At 37.8% G+C, this 12,395-nt stretch overlaps 1 protein-coding gene across 1 annotated transcript in view; it reads left to right on the top strand.

Annotated features, from left to right (window-relative positions):
• The first annotated feature begins 247 nt into the window (after nt 1–247).
• Nucleotides 248–12,395, top strand: part of FRZB (frizzled related protein) — a 29,681-nt gene continuing 17,533 nt past the window's right edge. Inside the window, exons 1-2 of the mRNA XM_079134562.1 lie at nt 248–1,623; nt 8,562–8,609. Of these exons, the coding sequence (XP_078990688.1) occupies nt 1,143–1,623; nt 8,562–8,609 (529 nt within the window). The 5' untranslated portion in view covers nt 248–1,142. The remainder of the gene's footprint in view (nt 1,624–8,561; nt 8,610–12,395) is intronic.

The following is a 12,395-nucleotide window of genomic DNA, read 5'->3' as shown; positions in this document are numbered from 1 at the left end:
AATTTCCCTTCAGCTATTCAAAACGCAGACCTCTGTGGTCATTAGCTCTGGGCTGATAAGGCTCCGTTACTGCTCGCAGGGGGCTGTTTTCTGCGACGTGGGCATTTAGTGACTGCTACAGCCTTCCTTCCTCAGGTCTGATCTCAGAAGAAAAGCGGCGTCGCAGTTTGCTGAAAGGAAATACCTCCAGGGAGTGAGGGGCCCCGGTGGAGGTGCGGGAACAGTGGACTCCTCCCTGGGGTACTGGGGTGGGCTCTTCAGTCAGGGGCAGGGGCTCATTGTTGGGGTCAAAGACAGGTTTCCCAGCGCGGGAGTGGGGAAGAGGTGCCCGGCTTCGGCGGGCGCTGCTTGAGGTTACAGCACCTTCACCGCTTGGCAAGGCTTCGCTGAGCATCGCCTGCAACTCAGAGACCTCTCCCCCAACACCCACTCCCTTCCTGTGAAAAGGAGCAGGCGTCCGGGACTGGGACTGCCCCGGGGGCGGAGCTCCCTCTCCCGTTCGGAGGTGGAAGAGTGAAGAGCTGCGGGTCCCAGCCGCAGACCTCCCGGCTAGGCTCTTCCCTCCAGTCCCTCCGGCTGGTGGCGGTCGCAGCGCATGCCGAAAATTGATCTTTCTCAGACTACAGGACGTGGCAAACTCTTACTGTACCCTCTTCTCCCATTGGTTTCCCCCTATTTTTCTCCTTCCTCCCCACCCTGCCCTCCGTCTTCTATCCTCGCTTTCAGAGCATTTAAGGCTGCTTCTAGCACCTTTTTGGTATCCACTGGACGTGACACTCCAAAGCTCCAGCTACCTTAGCTGAATGTACTTTTTATTTCACCCTCTCTCTCTTCCTCTTGTGTTACTCTCATCTGATTGATGTGCAAAGTCTGATACTTCTGCCAGAGGGAGAGGAATAAATAGATGCTGCTGCGCTCGAAGGCTTAGATGTTTGGAAAGAGCAGCCAAAGCGGCGAGAGCAGAGCTCGGTGAAGCTCGTGGGACCCCATTGGGGGAATTTGATCCAAGGAAGCTGTGAGATTGCCGGGGGAGGAGAAGCTCCCAGATCATTGTGACCACTTCCAAGCAAGAAGAGAAGACGGCAGAGCGGACCTCTCTGCGTCCAAGGCACTGCTACTCCCTGCCCCATTCTGCTGGGAACATGCTCTGCGGCAGCCCAGGAGGGATGCTGCTGGTGCTGCGGGCTGGGCTGCTCACCCTGTTTGCGCTCTGTCTGCTCCAGATGCCGGGAGCTCGGGCAGCAGCCTGTGAGCCGGTCCGCATCCCCATGTGCAAGTCCCTGCCCTGGAACATGACCAAGATGCCCAACCACCTGCACCATAGTACGCAGGCCAATGCCATACTGGCCATCGAGCAATTCGAAGGTCTGCTGGGCACACACTGCAGCCCGGATCTGCTCTTCTTCCTCTGCGCCATGTACGCACCCATCTGCACCATTGACTTCCAGCACGAGCCCATCAAGCCCTGCAAGTCTGTGTGTGAGCGGGCCAGGCAGGGCTGCGAGCCCATCCTTATCAAGTACCGACACTCATGGCCGGAGAGCTTGGCCTGCGAGGAATTGCCGGTGTACGACCGGGGTGTGTGCATCTCTCCAGAGGCCATTGTCACAGCGGATGGAGCAGGTGAGTCTGGACAATGCCCACCCTACCCCTGCCCTCTCCTTGCAGTCCTTATCATTCCCCTTTATCTTCTAGCTCCTTTCCCCCCCTCCCCCCCCTCTCTTGGGATCTCTTAATCTCACCCTTAATCACTCCTTAGCCAGCACTATTCTTCTTTTCAAATTTCACCCCATCACTCTTCCAAACTGTTGCACTTTCTTCTAATAGTTTATCTGCCTTTCTAAAGCTCTCCATTCAGTCCGCTCCTATCACAGTTCTAATCCACATTGACCCTTTGCTTTCTACTCTTTCCATGTGGAAGCAACCACTTTTTGTATACTCATGCTCTTTTCTTACTTTCTTGTCTATAATTACAGAGTTTTCTTCCCTGATTCTTTTTGCAATCTCAGTCATCAGATTTCTCTATCTAAATGCTTAAGATTGTATGAAGAAAACAGAAAACTGATACCTTCATTTTCTTTTAATCATTAAAAATACAAGATAATCTCAGCAACCTTGCTCCAATCCACAGATGTTAGTGGTATGTGTTTGCTCAAAACCCAATTTGAGCAATTACCTTCACCTTAAATATCCCCCTCCTTCAATTAGATGAATTGTAATTTCATTCCAGACTAAAACAGTTCTGAAACATTGCTATGCACTGCTAATCAGCTTCTGTGGCTTTCTCCAGCCATAGAGTTGGCCGACTGAATTTATTGGACTCTTTTCACAGGCCCACACAATTTCAAGTTATTTTATAAAGGGCTTATGGATCAAAGGAGTTATATTTTAAGTGAGCTATCTTCATATACTTGTGTGATGTTGTTTTAATCTCACCCTTATCCCACTCTTATACTCTGCACATTATTTGTCTTTAATACCTTATTCATACTTTGCATGTGCATCATCCACACATTGATTTCACTCTTTCTCCACCATAAAACTTCATTGTATTTATTTAATGGAATCAACCACGAGTTTGTTTCTCACTAGTTTTTGGTCTAATTGTGACTTTCATAACTCTAAAACCCCCAACTAAGCCTCATTCATTAGGAGTCATTTAATTCTAATTCAATATTACTCCCACCAGCTAATCCAAAACTCAGATTTTACTCTTCATATGCTTTAAGAATGAAAAAAAAAAAAATTCACGCAAGTGGTCCTCTTTCATATCCTCCCCGGATTAACCTTGTTCTTAGAGGTGTTGACTCAGTTGTTCCATCCACATTTGTTTTTTGGGCATCAACTTTTCCTTCTTATGTCTTTTAACTTGCTCAGCCTGGGCTCATGTCCCCAGTTCATTTCTGGGTAGGAGTTATTAGTTATCAGGGAACTGATTCAGAAAATTACTTCCCATGCACATTAACATAAAGTCAGAGGGGAAGGGAAAATACTTGTAGGAATAGCTGAAAAACTGAAGCTGAACAGAAAGATTTCAAGAACTTATTGATGGTCACCTCACTAGTTAATCACTCTTTGAATATACATATTGTGTTCTTAATGTTAATCAAGAACCAAGAATTGGTTGTATAAAAAAATCAGAAGAAACTTATTTCTTGTTACTGTTTGGGGTAAAAGAGCTCCCTTGAGCCTTTGTACTCAGTAAAGTCAGGGGCTCTACAGACTCTGGCAGAACTCAGGGCAGTTGCTGCCCGTGGTTTGCCAGGTACTTAGAATCAGTTAAAGGGTGGCACTCCCCTCAGGCCCAGGACTAGGAATGGACCTGGAATGAATGAGGTTTGGCAAGGTTAATGGCTCTCAAAAAGCCATGGTCAATATGGATGGGAAGCACTTTCATTAAATGTCCCTGAGTTACCTATCACCATAGACTCAGTGTGGGACAATTGCCTCATTGAAGCACTCAAATAGGACATGCATGGAAACAATTTGTCAGTCCAGGGGACCTGATTTTGGAGCTGTGTTAAAATGCCATAATATTAGTTTTGCTGTCAGCATGCTTGCTAGAAAAATAAGTAGGGGTAGGTGATAGCTGGAATCATATTTTAGTAATGATCTCCACCCTGCCCAACCTTCAGTGTGAATCAGAGACTGTGGTGGCAAGAGGGAGCTAAAGGGAAATAAGGGTCTGGCAGTGGAGGGGTAGATGCCTGAAGGGTCCCCTGGCTTCCAGGGCCAGTATGTTGAAAATTACATTCCCTATGTTGGGTCAAACTGTCAGACACCTGGAACTACTTAGGAACCATCATATGTGGCCGGTTTTATCTACGATGCAATATACTCTTTGGTTTAGTGGGATATGATAATTCAAGAAGCAGATTTTTTTTTCTTCCTGCAGATATAAATAGAGCCTTGTGTCTTATGACTAGAGTCTCTCCAGTCAGATATAAAAATGAGGTCTCTGAATACAATACTTTTTACGTTTCTTTAGCACCAAGAGGATTTTCAGATCCTGCCATTCACAGAGATCTGGTTCCTCATTGTATATTGCGACTCCACAAATAATCTTAGGGAACTTTACAAAGCAAAGCTTTACTGAAATGAAACAATGCTTCTTTGCTTTCAAAACACTAAGGGCAAGCATACTTTTACAAAGAATAGATTACATGTTAACTATTACTAATAAATTCATATTGTTTTTTTTCTTCCTAGGTATTTTATATTTATTGTAGAGTATGGCTGCATATACTTCTTTTCATCTTCTATTTGAGAACTCAGTTCAATTTTGCTATTCAGCTAGTTTAGTACACCATTTAGTTAAATCTTTACTATTGCACAGTGAATATGAGGTTAGAGTCAGGCTGACCAGGTGTTATATCTCAACTCTGCCCCATATCTACTGTTGCTCTGAGAAAATTCTATGACTCCTCTGATTCAGTTTTCTTATCTATAGTTGGCAAAAAAATTGCCCCCATCCCAAGGAAATGGTGAAGATTGATTTAAACAGCATGTAAAGCATTGAGCCAGGATCTAGTACATAGTAAGCTTAGAACAAATTGTTGCTACTGTTGGTATTTTTCTATGATTATAACTGTTATATCAAATTGACTTGATTTTTTTCTTTCTTTGTTTTTGAAATCTTTATGTTGATAAATGCAGATATTGTATAGAATTTTTAACGGTATATCTCTAGGAGGCAAGTATTACACTGGGACCTAACTGGAGAAGATCTTATTTCTTCTGTATATATGAAGTGAATATTTCATTTTATTCAAAAGGACCTGGACCTCAGGCTCAAGAGCAAATCCCTTTGGGAGTAACAAGAAAGAAGAATGAGTCTGATGGATATCTGTTAATTATAAATAATTTATCTCAGAAATCAAGTATTCAAGAAAATTTATGGTATGATATTTCACAGCCTTTTCTGCAGCACCTACAGTTGGTCATGCCAAGGGTTTTATAATCAGCCCTCAGTTATTGCTGGATCCTGTGTGGTGCTAACTTGTCCCCCAGCTCTTGCTCAACACAGTCTGCAGGCCCTCTTGCCTGGTAGGGCTGTGCCAGCTTTTGCACGCAGGAACTGCTGTTTAATCATTTCTCCACTCTCTGAGAAACAGTCAGCCTTTTCTTTAGCTCTAGTCTACAAATATTTGAGGGGCCAAATACCAAGAAGGAAGGATGTGAGGAGGAATATGGAATGGAAAGGAGAAATGGAAATTTTAGATTAGAACTAGAGAAAAAAAACATGATTCTAAAGATCCTTCATCGTGGGAAATATTCCAAGGCACCCTGGGTGGAAGAGTATCTAAGTTTTATGGCATGAGTTTTATTTAGAGCTAACTCTATTAGCAGTGATAATGAAATCTTACACAGTCCCTAAATCATATTTTAATCACTGACTTTTTTATATCCTTCCCACCAAACTTTTAAAAAGTTGTTCAAAGAGCAAAATTGGCTAAGTTATATTTGTTTTCTTCTTTCTGCTAGGTGTCTACACAGAGGAGACAAAGAGGAACCATATAAATATATAGTTTTAAATAATTAAGAATTGGCTATATTTCCTCAAGCTAGGATTTCAGGCCCTTAGTTGGAATTTCAGACTTACCATTCATTTTGTCCTTCAAGCAAGTACCTGACATTAGCATTGATTGGGGATTGTGAAGAAGAAAAGAAATATTTATGGGAGGTGATTGGTAAATGGTAATGCACAATATACATGTTTCACAGCATTATCACTGTGAGAAGAAGGGCCATCTCAGGAGAGGGATCTTTAGCAGCAACTCATGCTCTAGGCCCTGTCCTTATTGAGTGGTGATTAAGTGGCAATGTTCCCTAAATTCTCATAACTAATACTCCCATTTTGCAGAAAAGAAAGCCAAGGCATATGGAGAAGTGGAGTGACACATTAAGAAAAAGAGGGTTCAAGCCAGAACATGCATGTTCTATACTGTACTTTCTCACCTATTAAGAAATGTGGTTGCTAACTTTACAGAGAACTTGTGCTTTTGTTCATCAGTTGAAGGAACAAAGTTTTTTTAATTGTATTTTGAAAGCCCATTTGTACATGACTTAAGAGAAGAAAAGGCAACCTGGGGAAAATAGATTCCAACAGAGAAGAGATTATCATTTTGCTGCCTTGTTGAGATAGCAGAACACACATTTCAGGTTCTCTCCTCAAATCCAAGTCCCTCCAGCTCAGCTTGTATCAGAGTGATATCATCATTTCCTCACCCTCCCCGATTTGTTCTTTCTTGTATTTTCCTTATAATTGAGAGCACCACCGTACCCTCATTGTCTAGCTTGTGAATCAGTCTTGATTCTATCCTTTTCCTCATCCCCCCGTCTATTAAGTATCGAATGCTGTTGGATCTACTCTGAGTCAAATTTCCTTGCCTTCCTCTCTAATGTCATTTTCTTAGTTTGGACCTCATCATTTCTCACGTGAATTATGGCCATAGGATGGTAATTGGTTCCCTGCTCTCCAATATGCCTCCTCCCTATTCCAACAGGATTTACCTTTCTGAAATGAAAATGTGTTCCTTGAAGTCCTTTGGCCCACCATAGCCTTCATGATCTGACCCCTCCAGTTTCTTATCTCTCTGCTTACCCTGCTCTGCTTTAGCCACACCAGAGGACGTTCAGAGATCCTGAGGAGCACTGTAGTGTCCTACCTCAGTACCTTTGCAGTACTATTTATCTGGAAAAAGCCTCTTCACCTTCCTTGGTTCCTAAGGACACTTCTGGAAAACTCTGTGGCCTCCACTAGAAATCCTTAGGCCATAAAAAATCTACTAATGATACACTATCTACTATTTTAATTCAGGATCATTTTAATGGTAGACTTCCTAGATTTAACTTCCTAAAAGCAATGTTTAAAATTTATGATCAGAAAAATGCTGGTTTTTCTCTTTACAATTCTAACAATTGACTTCTAAGCATTTTTATTTATTTATCTATTTATTTGTGGTACTGAGGATCAAACCCAGGTCCTCTTACATGCTAGGCAAGTATACCGCCACCCTCTAGTATAATTAAATACCTAGAAATATTTCATTATGACTATGAATATAAAAGAGGGAAAACATTTCTCCTTGACTCAACTTTTTCAAAAGATTTTCTTTTTCCAAGGGAGAGTTATTTTTCATTTTTATATAGATCTTTGGACACTAACCATTTTAAATATGAACCAATATTTTAATCTATACAATAATTTTTATGAAGATTATTTTTCTATAAGCCATATTCATTTTATTACATTATTATTCAGGAATAGAAAAACTATCTGCACATTATCCTAAAACTTGCATATATTTACTGAATGAAGTTTAAATAGAATTAAAGTCATTAAGTTAGTGGTTTATGCCCAAGTTGAGCCAAATGTTTTAGAACTAGTGTTTGTCAGCTGTTTATTTATTTATTTGCAGACTGCTATCTTTCCTTGGATATAGCTTTTTAAATACCAACAGAGAGGTGGGAATGTAGCTCAGCAGTAGAGCATATGTTAACATATACCAGGCACTGATTTTATTCTCCAGCACCAGAAAAACAAAGAAACAAAACCAGCTCCCTAGTGCCAAAACAAACAAACAAACAAACAAAAACAGCTAATAATTACTAAAGCTGAGAAAATAAGTCATTAATTGTAATTGTGGTTCTCATTGTCCAAAGATAACTTAAACCCCTCCTTGTTTAATTTATGATGTGACCTATGAAGAAAAACAACAAACAGAGGATGCTATTTTCTGTCAGGATAAATAGAGGAATTGAACTCATGCAGCAGAGTGTTAGCACAGGAGTAATTCTGTCCTATGCAAGTGTGAGTTGCAGTGTCTGAGAATCCATGGCTAAGTACACATCCCTCAGCAGGTGCTCCATTGGCAGTGAAATTCATCAGAGACTGCTTTCTTAATTATCATTAGTTAGAAGAACTTTATCTTAATTCAAAGACCTTTACCATTACTATTTTCAAGGATTATGGCATCATGAAAAAAAAAATCAATGGCAATATCTAATTATTATCCCATTGCCCTGGCTTTGAACAGGTAGATCCTAGGCAGTAGATTTCCTTTCTGCTGAATAACTATTTGATCTGCAGTTAACAGAAGTGCTGAGCACACTTTTTGAATGTTTTTCTCAGGCACTAAAGATTTCAGTTTGTGCCAGCACAGTGTGACACACTATTGATCAGGTGTGTTGAATTCTTATTGTCATCAAGTCCCAGTGTTGGGTGAACACCTTATATTTGCAAAGACTTTATTGTAATAGGATGCTCATCGTTTACAACTTTTGTGAAATTCAACCACAAATTATTTATTAAATCCTGAAATTTTATGCACAATTAAGGATTCAAGAGTTTCACCTTTCAGTCACATCATAGAATAGATTTCATCCATATTCAACCCACAAATAAAAAAGCCAGCCATGCAACACTAATAAGGATCCATTTCCTTGAAACAACTGGCTTTTATGCAAATCAAACTTGCCACTGAGTTAGATTTTCACATAGGAATTCTTGAAGTAATAACAAATATGTTATGACTCTTTCTTTATTCTGTCACTTTCAGATTTTCCTATGGATTCTAGTATTGGCAACTGTAGAGGTGCAAGCAGTGGTGAGTACATCAGGATCTTCCAGGGTCAAGTTAAATCTCAATACTCAAACGTATGGAAATTTGTGTCCTAACATTTTAACAGTTTTTAAAAATTAAAAAAATGTTTATGTATATTAATTTTATTTTTAGTATGAGTATATAATTAAATTGACTTTTTGGTTTGTAACGTGGTATACAGATTTTTTTAATGAATGTATAGATTCATGAACCAATAATACCATCCAAATTCAAAACAACTCCATCACTCCCAGACTCCTTCCTGTTATATTTCCCTGTATAATTAGGTTTTCCTTTAACCACTGTCAATCAGTGATAAAGTCACTATCTTTTTGTAATGTCTTTTTGAGCTTGTCGTATAAATGGAATGATAGACTTTATAACTTTTTGAAATTGAATTTTTTCACTTAGCACAATGCTTTTGAGAATCATCCATCTTGTTTCACGTATTAATCATCCATTCCATTTTGTTGCTGAATATTTTATTACTCTGGATATATTGCCATTTGTTTATACAGTTATTCCTTGAAGGTTATTTAGATGTTTCCAGTTATTGGTAATCATAAATAGAGCTACTATATGCATGCATGTACAGGTTTTTGTGTGAATATACATTTTCATTTCTTTAGGGTAAATATCTAGGAATAAGATATCTGTGTTATATGGTAAGTATATGTTTAACTTTATAATAAACTGCCACACTGTTTCCAAAATGACTGTTCAGTTTTGCACAGTAGGATTCCAGTTGCCCCATATCCTTGCTGGCACTTGGTATTGTCAGATTTTTTGTAATCCATTTTTTTATTGTAAATATTCAATTTGCCATTCCCTAATGGTAAATGATGTTCAGTATCTTTTCATTGGCTTATTTTCTGTTCATGTTTGTTTTTTCTGGCAAAGTGTCTGTTCAATTCTTTTACCCATTTTAAGTTGTGTTTCCTAAACATCAAGTTTTGAGAGGTTGTTATTATATTATTAAATTATCTTTTGGTTTCTTCGTTTTCTCTACTGTTTTTCTATTTTCGGTTTTATTGATTTCTATTTCTTTCCTTCTACTTGCTTTGAATTTAAGTTAGAAGCTTATATATTATATTTCTTGGCACCTTTCTTCTTTTTCTAGCATAATATAATGCTATAAATATCTAAGAATGGCTTTAGATGTAGCCTATAAATATTGATAGTTTTTTTCACTTTTCTTCAGTTCAAAATATTTTATAATTCCTTGAGACTTCCTCTGACTCATGCATTATCTAGGATTGTGCTGCTTAATTTACTGTTATTTGGGGATTTTCCTGTTATCTTTATTTTACTTTTTAAAAATTTTTGTGGTATTTTAAAATTCTACTATGGTTAGAGAACATGCTTTATATGATTTAGATTCTTCTAAATTTGTTAAATTTTATTCTAAGAATGAGGATGTGATCTATCTTGGTGAATGTGTACTTGAAAAAAGTATATTTTGCTGTTTGGTGAAATGTTCTTTAAATGTCAATTCCAGTCAGTTGATTGAAACCTTTGTTTAATTCTTTTTTATTACTAGTCTCCTATCTGCTAGATTTATTGATCACTGAGAGAGGAGTACTTAAGTCTCTAATATTTTCGTGTATATTTCTATTTTTAGTTCTGTCAGTTTTGCTTCATGTATTTTGAAATTCTGTTATTTGGTATACACACATTTAGTATTTCTTATGTCTTATGAATTGATATTTTTAAAACATAGTGTTTCCCACCTCTGATAATTGTCTCTGCTTTAAAGCCTATTTTTGTTTGATAATATTATCAGCTTTCTTTTGATTAGTGTTTGCAATGTATATCTCTATCATTCTACTTTTAACATGCCTGTACATTGTTTTTTGATGAAATTTTTTATCATTATTTTAAAAATAAATTTAAATAAATTTCATGTAGACCTCATATACTTGGACTGTAGTTTTTGCTCTTGGTTTTTTTTAGTCCATTCTGTTAGTCTGTCTTTTGACTGATGTAATTTAACCAATTAACCTAATGTAATTATTAATGTTTGTGTTCAGAACTATAATTTCAATTGTTTCCAATTTGTTCATTTTCTTTTTCATTCCAATTTCCTTCTATATTTGGGGTTATTTCAATGTATCTCCCTCTTTTCCTCTTCCACACACACTCTTGGGGGTGTATTTGTGTGTAAAATCTCATAGGGATATACATCTCCAGGAAATAATTTCATATATTTTTCTTTTGACCATTAAAAGAACTTTCACCAATTCAAGAGGACAGCAATAGTTTACTATCTCTTATTTCCCTATGTTCCAGGCTTCTTTCTGGTGTCTCTTCTGTCTGGGGCACTTCTTTAGTACTTCTTTTAGAACAGCTCTGGTGGCAACAAGCTCTCTCTTTTCCTTCACCTGAAAATGATCTTCACTTCTGAAAGATATTTTCATTGGATGTAGAATTCTGGGCTGGCAGTTCATTTAGCACTTAAAAATATTCTACTCTCTTCTGGCTTCAATGTTTCTAATGGGAAACTGGCAATGGATTGAATCATTGTTCCTCTGTAAGTAATACATCTATTTTCTCTGGTTGCTTTCAAGATTTTTTGTTTCTCTTTAGTTTTTAGCAGTTTGATTATGACATGCTTGGGCATTGATTTCTTTGAGTTAATCTTGTTCGGGATTAAATAAGAGTGTGATTCCTGAATTTACGAATTTATAATTTTTGCCAAATTTGCAAAGTATTAATTATTTCTTCAAATACCTACTTTTTACACCACACTGTGAAAGAAAGAAGACATTAACAACACTGTAAACAATGTACAAAAATAGTACAACATGCAAAACTACCTAGAATGATTGCAGTGTTCCTAGGTTCAGTGTTTACTCTTCCTTTTTTAAACTGTTTTCCTGTTCCCTGGTATAATGCGGGTGAGGAAAACAAACAGGCAGAATCAAAACTCATTCTGTTTGTAAAAAACACTAATATAGTCACGTTCTGAAAAGAAAATGTAATTTGTTCACACTCAGAATTTTATACTTTGGAGAAATGTAACAGCTGAGACGGATCATGATAAAGCAGGAAGTGAAGAAGGCACAAAAACGCTGTAACCCACATACTGACCTCTTTCCAAAGTGTCAAGCTGTTTTTGTCTGGAATTTGGAAAAGAAATTCTTTCACTCCAATTAATTTATTCTTTGCCTCAAAGCTTAACAATTTTTTGTTTTCTTTTCGGAGATAATTACTTTGAGCAGCTTCCAATTTGTGAGGGTTTTATTATTGTAAATTCACTGTCATAATAAGGAATAGTTCCTCTCTACTTGCATGTTATGAAATATGGGGGAAAAAAATTAGTTCATTCCCCTGAGTCTCTTTGTCAAAGCAGTACAGAAAATTTACGCAGACATTGAAAATGATTTGATGAAAAGGTATATTTATTAAAACAATTTTTAAAAATTCCCCCAGGAATTTTTTGTGATGACAATTAATTTATGAGTGCTTACATTTAAAAATGCAAAACTTTCTCCAGAGGAGATGTAGTTAAATTCTGACACTTATCAACTACACAAACACAACACAATTATTTCTCTGAGTCTGTTTCCCAACATAAAATCAGATTGTATTGACCCCTGAGCTTCCTTCTGCAAATGTTTACTAACTTTAGAGGCCGAATTAACCTGGGGTGGCTTCTATGCTTTATTGGAAATTAGGATAGACAAATGGTATTTTTGTAATTGTACAGTAGCTTGTAACTGCAGGCTCTTCTTCACGACTTGACAGCAATTGGCACTTCTGACCAATTCTCTTTCCTCAGCATTCTCC

This window comes from Sciurus vulgaris (assembly GCF_902686455.1).
Source record: "Sciurus vulgaris genome assembly, chromosome: 3".
NCBI lineage: Eukaryota > Metazoa > Chordata > Mammalia > Rodentia > Sciuridae > Sciurus > Sciurus vulgaris.
Note: the sequence above shows the minus strand (reverse complement) of the source record. Positions and strands in the feature narration are given on the sequence as shown.